The sequence below is a fragment of the Pyrus communis genome, chromosome 15, assembly GCF_041283825.1.
Source record: "Pyrus communis isolate YQ-2024b chromosome 15, ASM4128382v1, whole genome shotgun sequence".
Lineage (NCBI taxonomy): Eukaryota > Viridiplantae > Streptophyta > Magnoliopsida > Rosales > Rosaceae > Pyrus > Pyrus communis.
Genome location: NC_142579.1, coordinates 40,078,528 through 40,095,194, shown reverse-complemented (window position 1 = coordinate 40,095,194; position 16,667 = coordinate 40,078,528). Strand labels below are relative to the sequence as shown.

General features: G+C 38.2%; 3 protein-coding genes and 1 pseudogene across 4 annotated transcripts; 2 read left to right on the top strand and 2 right to left on the bottom strand.

Moving 5' to 3' along the window:
- Positions 1-589: 589 nt before the first annotated feature.
- Positions 590-3,795, top strand: LOC137710278 (uncharacterized). 2 transcript variants are annotated; one of them, XM_088686316.1, is made up of 2 exons: positions 590-3,468; positions 3,578-3,795. In XM_088686316.1, exon 1 carries the CDS (start codon positions 619-621, stop codon positions 3,028-3,030), a length of 2,412 nt encoding a protein of 803 aa, XP_088542442.1. In that variant the 5' UTR covers positions 590-618; the 3' UTR covers positions 3,031-3,468; positions 3,578-3,795. The 2 variants fall into 2 exon arrangements, with proteins under 2 accessions (XP_088542442.1, XP_088542441.1); XM_088686315.1 differs by having other exon boundaries at positions 590-3,488.
- A 520-nt stretch (positions 3,796-4,315) lies between these two features.
- On the top strand, positions 4,316-7,404 carry LOC137739056 (PHD finger protein ALFIN-LIKE 4). The gene is made up of 5 exons (XM_068478537.2): positions 4,316-4,602; positions 4,706-4,738; positions 5,470-5,698; positions 6,464-6,596; positions 6,844-7,404. Exons 1-5 carry the CDS (start codon positions 4,506-4,508, stop codon positions 7,126-7,128), a joined length of 777 nt encoding a protein of 258 aa, XP_068334638.1. The 5' UTR covers positions 4,316-4,505; the 3' UTR covers positions 7,129-7,404.
- A 2,766-nt stretch (positions 7,405-10,170) lies between these two features.
- On the bottom strand, positions 10,171-12,245 carry LOC137739046 (uncharacterized). Its single transcript, XM_068478525.2, has one exon. The coding sequence runs from the start codon at positions 11,637-11,639 to the stop codon at positions 10,602-10,604; it is 1,038 nt and encodes a 345-aa protein (XP_068334626.1). The 5' UTR covers positions 11,640-12,245; the 3' UTR covers positions 10,171-10,601.
- Positions 12,246-15,529: 3,284 nt separating this feature from the next.
- Positions 15,530-16,642, bottom strand: LOC137709494 (L-type lectin-domain containing receptor kinase IX.1-like; annotated as a pseudogene).
- Between the last annotated feature and the right edge of the window lie 25 nt (positions 16,643-16,667).

The window sequence follows — 16,667 nt, the reverse complement described above, 5'->3', positions numbered from 1 at the left end:
GTTACTTTTGCACTTAGTGTTTGATTTGGATAGCATTTTGGGATTGGTCCAGGAATTGTGCGCAAAAGAGATGGCCGTTGAAGCTGATAGGATATTTGATGACATGTGGGAGATGAACATTTGCGTCGTTTGGGGAAAGAAATTAGGGTACTTTACAGTTGTACGAATCATTAAAGCAGGTTGAAGGTTCTAATTGACGAAATTGGATCCCCTCCGGATCTTTTAAAACTGGGCTCACTAATCAATAAATTCGGACCGTTAAAATTTGATCAAACAGCTACAAATAGGGAGCTCCTTAAAAGTTATAATAATTGTAGCTGTTGAATCAAATTTCAACGGTCTGAATTCATTGATTAGTGGGCTCAGTTTTGGTGGATCTGGATGGGATTCGGTTCCTAATTGACCTAAGAGGATCCTCTTTATGAGGATTCCCGTTCATCGTATATCGTACCGTCAGGTTTTTCGTTAGGTATTATTTATAAAGCATTGGGATGGGTTTAGTACATTTATTTAAAATAATCAAAAACGTTTTTGATGAAATTAATTTTCAATTTCAAAAAAAATTTAAGTACTTTTTGAAGAAATACTAAACGAGCTCGGGCGAGGGAGTTACCGACAATGTCACCTTCTACTGTGGAAGGAAGGGCTTTGAGGAAATCAATGGCTACACCAGCCAGAGCCCTAATCAACCCATCTCTCACAACTACAGATTTCAATGCGGCAGTCCGCATAAACTCCCTTATGAAAATTCTAAACCCACAAAAACCCGACCGCTCTAATCTGGGTTTAGCGGCTCTCAACCGTTTCTCGCCTCTCCTGAAACCAAGCCTTGTAATCCACGTGATCAAATCTCAGGCCAACCCTCACCGTGCCCTCTTCTTCTTCAACTGGGCTTCAAACCCTAACCCTAATCCCAACAATTATTCCCACACTCACCATTGCTACGTGGCCATCACCGACCTCCTCCTCTCCCACTCTCTCTTCTCCACCGCTGCCTCACTCCTTCAAGAATCCAATAGACTCAATGATTTCTTGGTCAGCAGGTTTATCGCAGTTCATGGCGGACGAGGGGATATCGGAGCCGCCATGGATTGGTTTCACAAGGCGAAGTTGATCGAGAACGGGAAATGCTTGTTTTCGTACAATGCGATTTTGGGTGCTCTGGTTAGGGCTGACAGGATGAGTGTAGCTAAGGAAATATATGATCAGATTGTGAAGGAAGGTATGGTGAAGCCCGATGTCTCGACTTGTAGCGTAATGATTAATGGGTTTTGCAAAATGGGTGAAATGGAGAATGCCCAGAAGGTGTTTGATGAAATGATTTGTGAGCCAGATGTGATTACTTACAGTACCATGATTCGTGGGTTTTGTAAGATGGGTGATTTTGATAGCGCAAGGAAGGTTTGTGGTCAGATGAGGGAGAAAAAGGATTGTTTGCCCAATACAGTAACATATACAATTTTGATTGATGGGTATTGCAAGAAAGGCGAGTTGGAGGAGGCGATCAAGTGTATGAATGAAATGGAGAAGCAGGGATGTGAGCCCAATCAAGTTACTTACAGTGCTCTGATTCATGGATTTTGTAAAAAGGGTGATCTTGATAGTGCAAGGAAAGTGTTTGATAAAATGATTTGTCAGCCAGATGTGATTACTTACAATACCATGATTCTTGGATTTTGTAAAAAAGGTGATCTTGATAGTGCAAGGAAAGTGTTTTGTCAGATGAGGGAGAAAAAGGATTGTTTGCCCAATACAGTAACATATTCAATTTTGATTGACGGGTATTGCAAGAAAGGCGAGTTGGAGGAGGCGATCAAGTGTATGAATGAAATGGAGAAGCAGGGATGTGAGCCCAATCAAGTTACTTACAGTGCTCTGATTCATAGATTTTGTAAAAAGGGTGATCTTGATAGTGCAAGGAAAGTGTTTGATAAAATGATTTGTGAGCCAGATGTGATTACTTACAATACCATGATTCTTGGATTTTGTAAAAAAGGTGATCTTGATAGTGCAAGGAAAGTGTTTTGTCAGATGAGGGAGAAAAAGGATTGTTTGCCCAATACAGTAACATATTCAATTTTGATTGATGGGTATTGTAAGAAAGGCGAGTTGGAGGAGGCGATCAAGTGTATGAATGAAATGGAGAAGCAGGATTGTGAGCCTGATCTATTTACTTACAGTTCTTTAATTTATGTTTTCTGTAAGACGGGTGATTTGGATAGGGCGAGGCGAGTTTTGAGTCGGATGAGGGAGAGCAAGGATTGTTTGCCCAATACGGTAACTTATACAACTTTGATTGACGGGTATTGTAAGAAAGGCGAGTTGGAGGAGGCGATGAAGTGCATGAGTGAAATGGAGAAGCAGGGATGTGAGCCCAATCAAGTTACTTACAATACCATGATTCATGGTTTCTGTAAGACGGGTGATTTGGATAGGGCGAGGCGAGTTTTGAGTCAGATGAGGGAGAGCAAGGATTGTTTGCCCAATACGGTAACTTATACAACTTTGATTGACGGGTATTGTAAGAAAGGCGAGTTGGAGGAGGCGATGAAGTGCATGAGTGAAATGGAGAAGCAGGGATGTGAGCCCAATCAAGTTACTTACAGTGCTCTGATTCATGGTTTCTGTAAGACGGGTGATTTGGATAGGGCGAGGCGAGTTTTGAGTCGGATGAGGGAGAGCAAGGATTGTTTGCCCAATACGGTAACTTATACAACTTTGATTGATGGGTATTGTAAGAAGGGCAAGTTGGAGGAGGCGATGAGGTGTATGAGTGAAATGGAGAAGCAGGGATGTGAGCCCAATCAAGTTACTTACAATGCTCTGATTCATGGATTTTGTAAAATGGGTGAAATGAAGAATGCTCAGAAACTGTTTAATGAAATGACCTGCGAGCCAAATGTGATTAATTACAATACTATGATTCATGGGTTTTGTAAGACAGGTGATTTTGATAGTGCGAGGCGAGTTTTGAGTCGGATGAGGGAAAGTAAGGATTGTCTACCCAATAACGTATTCAACTTTGATTGATGGGGTATTGTAAGAAAGGCGAGTTAGATGAGGCGATCAAGTGTATGAATGAAATAGAGAAGTAGGGTTGTGATCTTGATCTGTTTACTTACAATGCTCTGATTCATGGTGGAAGTTGAAAAGCTTGTTCGCGACATGCTTTTGAATGGTCGCGAGCTTGATACCCCCTCCACGGTTGCATAATAAAGAGTTACTGCAAGGATGACAACGTGAATATGGCAATGCAGACTTTCTGTGGAACAATTACATTTTCAGTTTGGAGAGCTTTTCGGTTTTGGTCAAGGAAAAAGGGATGGCAGTTGAGGGTAAGACGATATTTGATGACAAGCGTAAGAGATGCGCCTGATGCAGATAGGTACAGAAGGGTGCTAGTTGAACATTTGTCTGTGTGTAGGGAAAGAATGGAGGTTACTTGATCGTGAAACAACAGTAATGCAGGTTCAAGGATCTTTTATTTGGTAACTAGGTTTTGATGAGTATGATGGGAATCATGAAGAAGTAAACTCTTCGACGTGAAGCTCAAACACGCGTTTTGTTTTGTTTTCAGATCAGGGACGAATCGATTGTCTGACGAATTGCGTAGTGAAGCAGAAGCCAAATTTTCTTGATCAAAATCAATGTTGTTCTCCAGTCGGGGAAGGAGGCAAATGGGTTTCCCATCGGCTTTCATGTCAATATGTCATAGCTCATACTAATTGTATAAAATAAATTCAAATTGCTACGGAAATATTTATGAAATATTAATCAATTTCTATTTGATCAAAATTGATGGAAAGGGATCTCCGGATCCTTTCCACCAAATCTTATTAATCAACAAATCTGTATCCTTGAAATTTGATCAAACGGTTAAAAATAGGAGGTCATTTAAAAGTTATAATAATTTTAATATTTGGATCAAATTTTAATAGTCCGAATTTATTGATTGGTAGGATTTGACGGAAGAGATTCCGAAATTTGTAGACTCGTCAAGTGTAAAATTTTCACAACATGGTATTACGTCATAAAGTTAGACTGTCACTTTAATTAAGTTGAAACTCTACATGACAAGGAATAAATTTGATTTAAACTCTACATGACAAGGAATAAATTTGATTTATGTAAATTACAATTTACTCCCTGAAATCTGTCAAAACCAAATTTGCCGAAAAGCCCTGTCGAGTCGGAGTCTATCGGGGACCCACAACAATCTGAAAATTTCGATTTTTTATTTTTATTTTTATTTTTGAAAATATTTTGGGCCTGTTAGTTCGTCAGCCTCACGGACTCTTCCCCCTTTATCAAATTCGCTTTATTAATCCATTTCGTTCCGATTCAAATCCGTCCCATCTCTCTCTGTCTCCCACACGCCCACTCTCTCTCTCTCTCTCTCTCTCTCTCCTCCCTCCTCTCTCTCCTCTCAGACTCAGAGTCAGAGGTCAAAATATTTCCCAACCTTTCCCTCCTCTTTTTTTCCCCCTCTCTGCAATTGTGAAGACATGGACGGCGGTGCTCCGTACAACCCGCGCACGGTGGAGGAGGTCTTCAGAGACTTCAAAGGGCGGAGGGCCGGCATGATTAAAGCTCTCACCACCGGTAACCTTTTCGCTCCAATTTTTTTCTTCAACTCTGTGCTCTTGCTTCAAAATCTATGGAAATTCGATGAAATATTAAATTTTCTTATTTTATGTGGTTGCAGAGGTGGAAGACTTTTTTCAGCAGTGTGACCCTGGTTAGCGTTTTTTCCTTGATTTTATTTCTGTTTTTTTTTAATTGTTTAATTTTAGTGCAGGTGCTGTTTGGTTATTTGACAGAATGGGCTTTTTTTTCCTGAAGGAACTGAATTAGGGTTTTTGTTTAGTAATTTCTGGTGTATTTGACACGTGTGTGAAAGAGAGGATTTTTTAGTAATTTAAGAAAATAAATCATTAAATAATCTAATTTTTAACTTAAGTTGTTTCCCTTTACAGTTTACTTCATGAATTTTGTACTGGTAGTGAATTTTCACTTTTATTAGCATTCAGTTTTCGGTTTTTTTATTGTTGGTAAATTTATTTGCATTCTCCCGATGCTGGCTCGCAAAGTGGGGAGCCTTGTTGAGTGGGGTTGCTCTTTTTTTATTTTTCAATAATGCAGTATCAATTGAGTCTATAAAAACTCAAAAAGTAAATTCTTTTTTCTTTTGAAAATTATTAGAGCAATGAATTTAGTTGTGTTTATACGTCTAATTCAACTTTCAAAAGTTGAATTGAATTGTCGCGGTTTGATCGGGTATTGACAGAAGTAGTTTGAATTCCCACCTCAAGGACAAAATCAATGTTTCTCAAGGCAGATGGGTTGAAGTGGGGGGTTTTGGGTTCTTTTGTTAAAAAAATTGATGAAAAATGAGAATACAACTGTTGAAAGCTTCTGTAGCGGTTAATTCTAAAGCCTGAACGTTACCTTAAACATCTTTAATGACAGAGAAGGAAAATCTTTGCCTTTATGGATTTCCAAGCGAGCAGTGGGAGGTTAATTTGCCTGCGGAGGAGGTTCCCCCAGAGCTTCCGGAGCCAGCGCTTGGTATCAACTTTGCGAGAGATGGGATGCAAGAAAAGGACTGGTTATCCTTGGTTGCTGTCCACAGTGACGCATGGTTGCTTGCAGTGGCATTTTATTTTGGTGCTAGGTTTGGATTTGATAAGGCTGATAGGTATGCTTCTTTGTACCATATGATAAATGCGTGGTTTGATTCTGTATGATTCAGTGAATTCGAATTGTGGGTTCAGAGTTGACGTATCACTTGTTTTTAGGTCAGGCCAAGTTCCTGCGTATGGGCATTTGAAATTCTTTCTTTATTCCCAAGAAGTCAAGTCAGGGCAAAATCACCGTCCTGACATTACGTTATCTGTTTTAAAACTTTTTATGTTCCAATATATGTGCACACGCCCATGTGTGTGTTTGCTGTGTAATTCTTCTTTTCAGGAAAACTCCAATGGCCTAATCTTAAGTTTTGGGTTGAGCTGTAGTACATTTGATACTTTGTGGCCTACTTCCTTGACGACTGTTCACAGCTGTTTTAAATGATTGATTCTGTTCTTTTTGGAAGATGTAGAAGGTGATCGTGCCATAGTTGATAGTTGTGTTATTTTCTTCTGACATATTTATTAGGAATGTAGTTGAAGGTGTTTGGATTTTGGATTCTTTTTTCGGTTACCTTTTCTGGATTCTTTTACTTAAATTTTTTATGCATAAGGTTACGTGGCCTATTAATAAAGAGCATCGCCAGAAAAGAGGAATTTTGTATTTCCTTTGTGAGATTGTACTTATGTACCATTGCCTTCATGTGGTGGTTTGGAGTGCTGACTACAATCTAAATCTCATTTTCTTGTGACCTCTTCTAGTTTTGTGTGGCAGCCTTGTCATATTAGCGATCTTGAATTCACTTACCAATACGATGTTGGTATGTACATTGCAGGAAACGCCTTTTTAATATGATAAATGAACTTCCAACAATATTCGAGGTTGTGACAGGGACAGCCAAGAAACAAGTGAAGGAGAAGTCATCAAATTCAAATCATGGCAGCAACAGATCTAAGTCAAACTCTAAGGTTTGGAAAAGGATTGATTGCTAGTTTCTGGATTGTTTGATGTTTCTGCTTATATTTTTATAGTTGTGCCCATGTTGAAACTTTGGTATATTCATAACATATTTACAATGGAAAAATTAACTCTGAAATTTCTGTAAATATTGTGATGCCGTTCCAACATCAGAGTGGAAGATGAATACATTAGTTTTTGGTTTCTGAACAACGTGGCTACTTTGTAACTTATTTCATATTCGGTTGGCAAATGCAGCGAGGTTCTGAGCCTCAACCCAGGCATTCAAAGGCATTGCAATCAAAGGACGCGGAGGAGGACGAGGAAGAAGGTGTGGAAGATGAAGAAGAGGATGAGGATGAGCATGGGGAGACACTGTGTGGGGCCTGTGGAGAGAACTACGCAGCTGATGAGTTTTGGATTTGCTGCGATATCTGCGAGAAGTGGTTCCACGGTAAGTGTGTCAAGATCACGCCAGCAAGAGCCGAGCATATTAAGCAGTACAAATGCCCATCTTGCAGCAACAAGAGAGCCAAACATTGATGGTTTTTCTGTGCATACGAATTCTCGTGGTTGACTGCTAATTATCTAGGTCAGGTTTTCTCTCGGTCTCAAGCTTGTAACTTTAGGAAATTTTATCTCGGATCTTTATATGTTGTGTAGGTTGCAAGTCTGCTATTTATTTCAATTGAAGTTAGGATATTTAAACTTGGGTCGGAAACGTTTTCCTCCCTGTGAGTGTGGGACTTGTTATCTGTCTGCGTGAATGTAGTCCAGTGTTTATAAAGTTCGCGTGTCTATTTCACATTTCGATTTTCATCAGATTGTGTCCTATTTGTCTCTGAACTTCGATTCTGAGAGGCGCAAAACGCTTAGTTGAGGGGTGTTAAAGAGGCGAATCTGTTTTTTCTTCATTGCCCTTGTGCGTCGAACTGGAATCAAAGGCCTCTTTGGGATATGAAGTGAAAATTTCGAAGTATAATGAAAGCGCTTCTGTTAGAAGCGCTTTGTTGAATCAGGGCTTAATGTCCAGTCTCTGTATAGGTAATGAATTGGCCCTGCCCAAGCCCAAAATGGTGTTTGATTTCAAAGACAATAATAAAGCGTATGTGCTAAATACTTGGTCCTTTTTCGTTGCGGGGCCCCATGTCTTCGGAAATTCACTGATTATAAAAAGTTATGTTGATCTAACGGTTCAGACTTGAGTTCGTGTGTCATATGTATTATATTAAACACTGTTACTCTTAACGATGATATGAAGCATGTACATTATCACTTTGGTGTCTCGAGCAAATAGTGCAATATTAAATGTAAAAAGGCTAAAGTACAAAAAATTATCTTAACTATTCGTATCACAATATTTTTATACTTGATCTTTTAAAATTGATAATGTCATACCTTATCATTAGAATTTGATCCAATATTATACTTTCGTTACTTGATCCGGATCCCATTTTCTATTAAAAATTAATAAATATTATTAAAAACTAAAAAAAAATCATTTAATAATTTTTAAATATTAAAATAATAAAGAAAAGTTCAAAAAAAAAAAACAAAATCTTCTGTTTGTACCCTCCCCCACCTCCCTCTTCTCTCTCTTCTCCCCCATTTTCATCTTCTTCTTCCTTCCATTCCCCTTCCTGCAACCCAGAAAAAAAGGAGGAAGAAGAAGGGAAAAAAAAAAAAAAAAAAACCGAATCTGCATCCCAACAAGAAGAAGAAGAAGAAGAAGAAGAAGAAGAAGAAGAAAACAAGGAGGAAGAAGACGAAGAAAAAAAAAAAAAAAACCGAATCTGCATCCCAAGGAGGAAGAAGAGGAAGAAGAAGAAAAAAAAAAAAAAAACTCGAATCTGCAACCCAGAAGAAGAAGGAGGAGGAAGAAGGAGAAGGAGGAAGAAGAAAAAAAACAAAAATCCCGAATGTGCAAAAGAAGGAGGAAGAAGGAGGAGGAGGAAGAAGGAGGAAGAAGAAGAAGAAGAAGAAAAAAAAAAAAAAAAAAAAACCCGAATCTGCAAAAGGAGGAGGAGGAGAAGAAGGAAGAAGGAAAAGAAAAAAATAAAAAACTGAATCCGCAAAGAAGGAGGAAGAAGGAGGAGGAAAGTGGGATTTTATTATTATTATTTTTTACTTTTCTTTTAATATTTAAAAATTATTAATTTTTTTTTAGTTTTTAATAATATTTTATTTTTTTAATAGAAAATGGGATCTGGATCAAACTACGTCATCATTTAACTGAAAAGTAAACGGTCAAGTAACTGAAGGTATAACATTGAACCAAATTCTAAAGATGAGGTATGACATTGTCAATTTTAAAAATGAGGTATGAAAATGTCGTGACATCAATAATTGAGGTAATTTTTTGTACTTTACTTATGTAAAAAACTTACATATTACATTACATTATCAACCCGTGACCCAAAGAGTCTCATTATCAGTATATCCGTGTTATATAAATCTTTTCAATAGACATTTCAGGGCCAGACTGTCACAGGAAAGAGAGGAAAGAAATTATCTATGGATCTTTTTCACTAAGATCACCGGATCAAATGATCCAGGCCTTTGAAATTTTTTTCCAACGGCTCATTTGTATTGACCCTTTAAAAATTATAATAATTTTTTACTATTGATTAAAATTTCAAAGATTTAAATTATTTAATCCGATAATATGGAAGAGATTTGAAATGTCACATTGAGGACAAGACACTCAGCTGTGAGGGAGGGTGTCACATTGAGGATAAGACAGGGAAAGAAACGAAAGAGAATATAGGGACAGAGCACGTGAGACCCACTCCGTCCTCTGATGGTCCATAGAAATTTGAGAAAACGTCCAAGATTTGATGGTCCATGGTTATTTGCATTGCACCGGATTCGCAACTCGTTTTGGAGTTTGGGTTCCATTTAAAAACAAAAAGGCTGTTCCACACCGGACGCATATGCTGTCATGGCCTTTCCACACCGTTACCGCCTCCTCTTTTTTTGTTTTTGTTTTATTGCAAGTTTGTTGAACTCATCTGATGAAGCTGATTACAAAATTCATATTGTCACTCATTTAAATTAGGAAATTTTAACGAAAATATTTTGGTACTGTTAATTTTAACAAAAAAATCATATTTTTATACTAAAAAAATCAATCCCGATACTATTTACTTAACCATTTATTTTGTCTTTATCGTTAAAACTTAAAGTTTTAAAAACCTTTTCATTAATTTTTCTTTTAAATTATTCATCACGCGACCTAATAAAGCATTCATTAAGCTAGAAGTACACATTTTCATTAAACATGCTTGGCCAACTGGCAGCCAGACATTTAAACCAAAACATATCTATCCCCTTGTATTCAAATTACTTACATAATGAAGTGTCTGTTGAGCCGAAAATTCACGTAGCATTAAGAAAGCTTTGCGAAATGACAATGTGACGAGTCAAATCGAATCCAAACCACTCATCACGCAACATAATAAATGTTCGTTGAGCCTGAAGTTCATGTATGTATTATAGATGATCAGGACAGTGAGCGAAAATATTCTCTTTTTTAACTTATGAGAGGGGCTACGGCCGAACCACCCACCAACTCCACCCATCAAGTTTTGCACAAGATTTCCACCTACATTTGTTATTTCTGGATAGTGGGCTTACCCACAATAATACTAAGGTAGTTCCAGAAGTGTCTTACATCAACAGATTTTTTCAATCAACATGACAAAGAGATACCACTAGATGATTGCAAGCATATAATCCAAAACTTAGCCCTAATCATAAATGAAAACTTCACTTCTTTCCGATTCTGCTGTTCATCCCCTTCACATTGGACTTACTATAACAAGTCTCAACGACCGACACGCAGTGTTACCAATCTACTAATGCCATATCGTTAGAGCGGAATGAAACTACTTGCACAAAGGGGCAAAACAAATGAAAGAAACCTTCTACACTACGTACAAAGTTACATTACCAGATATGGCAGTAGGCATGCCAATATAACCTAATCAAGGCAAGAAGGATTTGAAATGGCAGCTCTATTGATTCTTGGTAGACATTCTTTTGAGAAACTCATAGGTAGTAACCATGGTTGTGGAAGACATTGCCACTGAAGCCCACCTAGGCCCTAGCCCCCTGTAACAAGCAGCAAACCCTCCTTCCCTCACCAGATTTCTCACCGTCTGCATTATTGTCAGCGGTCTTCTTTGCCCGTTTTCTTCTGCATCCAGAACTTGCAAGCGCGTCTTGACAGTATCCAGCGGCATGGTAATCAGAGCAGAAAACCCACTTGCCATGCCTGCACTGAACGCCTGCACTGCCAGCATTGCTTTGCAATCAGGCCGCAAATTAGACCCGTTGCCTGAGCCACTCTCATCTTTCTTACACATATAGCAACCGTAACCATCCCAAATTAGTCTGTGTGCAACAGAGTAAGAAGCCCACCAAACCGCATTTGAAGGTGCATAAGTCAGTGACGCAATCCCAAATCCCCTGTACAATCCTCTCAATCCATCGGCATGTAAAATTTTCCTAAAAGCATCAAGGCCATTTCTGTACTTATAAGAACTCACATTGGGGAGGATGTGTCTGGTGCTGCTGGTGCAGCCCTGAACCATGAGTCTCTGGCTCACAACATCGATCGGGGTCCAAACTAATTGGGCCGCCATGGCTGAGCTCAACCCTGCAGCAGCATTCGCTATTGCCATAGCTGTAGTATCCGAAAATCCTAATCTAACAGTCACAGTCCCAACATTGCTCTTGGTAACTTCAAGCGCCGTCATGTAAAGCGCTCGAGCCGGAATTGTTCCCATCAGAGAGGTCCCAAAACCTCTGTAAAACCCCTTAGGACCTTCGTAGCGCATGATAGCACAAGACATCTTCAAGCAAGAAATCTGAGTGGGTGACACTTGTTGACGGGTTTTTAACACTACAATTGGATACAGAGCACCTGATACACCAGAAAACAAAGCAGCACCCAGAAAGAAAAACTTGGACTTGTCCAGCATATGCCAATCTATATCAGCTGGGATGTGAATTTCCGAAGCCGAATCGTCCTCGGCCGCGCTCAAGCTCATCTTCGCCACCTTCAAAATTCGATCAGGATACAAAATCCAAACCCCTCTTCCGACTAAATATTTCCAAATCCTTCCCTACCCAACTAAAGATATCGACAAATTTTCGAGAAACACTCAAATCCGATAACAATCAGCAAAGGAAAAGAGTAATTTAGATTTTGAAATGAAGTAAAAATACAATCTTGTAACTTTACAAGTTAACTTTTGCTAAGAAATGAACTGTTAGTAAGAAAAAGAAGAATTTAAAGCGTGATTTGAGAGCTATGGGATTAATTGGGATGTGGGTTTTGCTGGATTTTTAGGGTTCTTTTTCCTCTTGCGCAACCAGATTAGGGACCGCACGTGGATCACCATAAATGGGTCGAACATTTCTTCATGTAAAAACCCCAATCGGTAGTGATGGTTCTTACCAGCAGAGGAAGAAGATCATGGGGGCTCATCTTCATCGTCTTCAGGACTTCATCCCTCCGGAATCGACGGCGGCGATTGATGGAATCCCAGCTGCAAATATCTAGAAAGAGGGAGAGAGAGTGAGGAGTAACACAGAAAGCGAAGTGGATTGAGCAAAAGGATTGAGGGGAGAGAGAGGGACTCGAAGGCTTGAGAGTGGACAAGATTTATGGAGTGTAGCGAGGGTTTTTCGGATCGAGAAAGCGGACACGTGTCGATTATCATTTCGAGAACTTTCCAAGATATTAATCGATTTTTGAGAGATTTTTCAATATGATCTGTACACGAAATTGTACAGCACATATCATTATATAAATGATGGGATATGTATGCTAAAAAGTTAATAACTTTAAAAATAAAATTTCCTACTATTATTAAAACACGTGGTATACTACTACTTATGTTTCCATCACAATTAAAAGTTTCTTCCAGTTTTGGACTTGTGTCAAGGCTTATGTTGGGATAGGTTTGACATTGATCCGTATGCAATGATGGGTTGATATGTGGGATCGTGGTAGGCATCAATGCTACAGTCAGTTGCCCATCAGTGCCGACACGTAGGTGGAAATTTTGGGGTCAGCATCTAGATCACTCGTCTATGTGGCTCCAAACATAATATTTTACACTTACCCCAACTCCTAACGTCAAGACCCACCACTACCTTATGTAATGAACTTACTTCCTTTCACACCACCCTCATGACCCATTACATCCGAGTTCTGGATGGCAGGATCTCTCCACACGTAGAGCTTCTCTTCGTGTATCGATTTGCAGGAGAAAGACTTGCATAGCACGTGTGTACTATCGTTTGGCGTCCCATGCTAATAACATAAAGACATATGTTCTTTGCATTATTGGTATGAAACAACACGTGACGGTGTACTCATGTTATATAAGTTGTGTTGAAGAGTAATTTGCATGAAATAAGTTCATTATCACTTGGTGTCGTGATTTATTAGTACAATATCATGCAATAAAACATATTGTGGCAATTAATTTGTTTTATGTAAGTCATTTTTCTTACTATAGCTAGGGGTGAAAAAAATTCCCAAAAATCTCTAACCAAACCGAAAATATATATTATTAATTATTATTATATATATATATATATATTTATACATATATATTATTCTTTTGTAATTAATGCTAGTAGTTTCTAATTCATGCTCTGAAACCTGGAATGCCCTACACCTTGCATATTTTTCATGTTCTGTTGATATTCATTTGGATTTTATTATTGCTGTTATCATGAATGATGATTTCAGAAAGCTTGATTCTTTTGTCTCTCAACAGATTGCCAAAAGCGTTTAATTAATTTGAATTTTGACTCTGATAAAAACAGTCAGACATGCTAGTGTTCGATTAAATTGTAGTATGAATGAAATGACATTCCTAATTCATGAATATGTTCTTGAATTATATATTTGAAGAATAATTCATAATTTCATATTTTAATTTGAGATTCCCGATTTGTCCTGAAATCCCGAAAATATTTCGGAATTCTCAAAAATTTGGTTTGGGATTGGTCTTCAAATTCCTGTCCCAACAAATTTTGGTTTGAGATTCGAAATACTAGTTTCGGTTCGATATCTCATACCAAACCATCCCTAACTATAGCTATGGATTGTCGTATCATTCATAGCAAGTATTTAACATATCGTGTACTAACAGGTGCTTCTACGAAATGAGATTTTCATTCCGAAATCTCCAGGTGATAACATAAACTAATTATGAAGAGATTTGTTCTTAATTGCATCCAGTTGTCATAGCTTAAGTATTAATTAACCTGTAAAGACTTGTGTTTCATTGATGCAGAGACTCCCCAGAGCTGGTGCCATCCACTGCAACGAATCCTTCACGACCGAATCACTCTCTGCCGTTGAAGAATTTAGCACAAACTATGTCTTCAAGCTCTAGGAAAGTCGATAATCTTGACAAATCCACACTTTGATTTCATTACATATGAAATATGGACCAAATTAAACAGGCGAGTTGAATTCGCAACGTTCGTTGCCTCTTCACTTGGCAGCAGCAAAAGCCGATGTTGAAATAGTTAAACGATGGTTGACAGTCAGTAGTGACATGTGCCTCGCAATTGATCTTGAAGGAAGAAACCCCCTCTTCACCTCGCTGCCATGAGAGAGGCCGGCAGGGTTAATGTGTTGAGGGAGCCGCAGCAGCTTGGGACACTGTATGCGAGGGAGAGAGTACGTACACTGTACGTATTGCATTTCTATGCATGTTTGTAAAACATAAATAGTCAGCCTGAGGCTCTCAAGCAGCTTATAAGACTCAACTTTCTAACCGATCACTTTATGTGAGAATTTTTTTACGTTTTTTTTGCAACGTGTGTTTCCGATATAAAATAAATTGGCAATAAGTGGATTAGAGGCTCAAGATCTTTTAACGCAAGAGCTTCATCTCTAATGTAGGATGTTCTCAACAAAGCCTTCTCACATGGGACCTTTTGTATTCAGTAATTTTTCATCGATCTGCAGACAGTAGAGTTTTTTGCTTATGAATGGTAAAGTGGAGCTAATGCTGCAAAAGTAAACGCTTTACAATATTGGACTTTGGACACTCTCACACAAACTCACAGAGATTTTTAGCGAAACTGTTTCTTTCTTTTTTTCAGAAAAAGAAAGAAAAAAGGGAAATGGCAGCAAAGTCACTTTTAATTTGTACTGGCCAATACAAATTAATTAAAAAAAATACCATTATTTGGAAAAGCAAAACCACAACCATCAATAAATAACAAGAAAATAAAAAACAGTAGGGACCTGGGTAGCTTAAGTGGTGAGAGAGTAGAAAAATATATTAAAAATTTGACATTACCCTTTGAAACTATATTTTTCTGTACTAAAACTCATCTCTTTTTGTTTTCTTGAATAAAGTCCATTGACTAGCCTCCAACTAATTAATTAGTATAATATTTTATAAGTACGTAAATTGATTTAAATGTAGGTAAATTAGTATAATATTTGTATGTAGGTAATTACATGATTCAAAATGCAAGTAAATTAGTATAATATTTTATAAGTAGATAAATTAATTTGTATGTAGATAATTACATGATTCAAACAAATTTTTTTTTTCTGTACAAGATATGTCTTTTTTTTTTTTTTTTAATTTGGTAAATTAATTTAAATATATTGCTAATATATATGATACAAGAAAGGTAAAATATCCATCTGGATTTAAGTGCTCATCATAATTAGGATGAGTAATAACATTTATTGACCAAATTAGGATTTTGTGGCATAAGTTGTAAGTGTATTGTAATAGTTGGTTATACATTTGTCTAGTGGCAGTCTATTTGAAATTTGGATTTTATTTGAATGTTTAAATTTAGATGAGTTTTTATTGGAAAAATAGGAATTTCAAGGGTCTATATCTCAAGGACCCAAAAATATATTACAGTGAAATATGTTATACAAATACTAAGGTATGTATGAGGAAGAAGTAGTAGTGTTGTAAGATCCATGGCATGACGCTTCAGTTTGTCCTCCTTCTTCGGAGCCAGTACCATTAATATCAGAGAACAACATTGAAAGTGATCTTGGAAGAGGAAAATAGGTGGCAACCGGCATCTTTGACGGGAGAATGGGCAACGGAACCTCGAAGGTGAACATTTGCATCACTTGTTGCATTGAAGGCCTCATACTGTAATCTGGATGAGCACACCATAGCCCTACAATCATCAAGCACTCTACTTGTTTCTTATCGAAAACTCCACCGAGTTTTGGATCAGCTGCTTCAATAACTTTATCTTCTCCATAGAGATCCCAAACCCACTTCACCATGTTAACTCGAGTATGATCAATAGGTTTCCGCCCGCACGCAATCTCCAACGCAACAATTCCGAAGCTATACACATCCGACTCCTTGCTAGCCTTTCCGGAGATAATGTATTCAGGAGCCATGTATCCCATGGTTCCAGCTAAAGCCGTAGTTTGTGGTTCCTTTCCATGGTCTACAAGTCGTGCTAACCCAAAATCTCCAAGTTTCGCGTTGAAATTCGAATCCAACATAACGTTGCTGGATTTAATGTCCCTATGCAGCACACATTGCTCCCATTCTTGATGAAGCTATTGCAACCCGGCTGCCACGCCTTGAGCAATTTTGTATCTTACCTCCCAATTCAAGAAACTTGTTTCCTTGAACAAATGAGAATCTAAGCTTCCATTGGACATGAACTCGTACACAAGTAGCAGTTTTTTTTCGTGGCACCAACCGATGAGTTCAACCAAATTCCGATGCCTAAGTCGACCAATGATCCTCACTTCTGCCGCGTACTCCTTCAATCCTTGTTTTGACGCTCTCGATATCCTCTTAACCACAACGAATGAGTTCAAGTCCTGTATGAAGCCTTTGTAAACACCACCGAACCCTCCCTCTCCTAGCTTTTCTTCCTTGGAAAAAACACTCGTGGCGTGAGCCAATTCACTGTATGAAAACTTCCTTGGGCCAGAGGTTATGATCCCCTTTTCAAAATCATCGTCCATGATCAAGTCAAGACCGGAAGGATATTCACAATCACTACTAATTTCTTCTCTCTCTCTCTCTTTTTTTATTGAC

Coding starts and splice junctions, on each gene's coding strand:
- LOC137710278 (XM_088686316.1), top strand. CDS start 619: ATGTCACCTTCTACTGTGGAAGGAAGGGCTTTGAGGAAATCAATGGCT.
- LOC137739056 (XM_068478537.2), top strand. CDS start 4,506: ATGGACGGCGGTGCTCCGTACAACCCGCGCACGGTGGAGGAGGTCTTC. Junction 4,739..5,469: donor TTTTCAGCAGTGTGACCCTG/GTTAGCGTTTTT, acceptor CTTTAATGACAG/AGAAGGAAAATCTTTGCCTT. Junction 5,699..6,463: donor GGATTTGATAAGGCTGATAG/GTATGCTTCTTT, acceptor TGTACATTGCAG/GAAACGCCTTTTTAATATGA.
- LOC137739046 (XM_068478525.2), bottom strand. CDS start 11,639: ATGAGCTTGAGCGCGGCCGAGGACGATTCGGCTTCGGAAATTCACATC.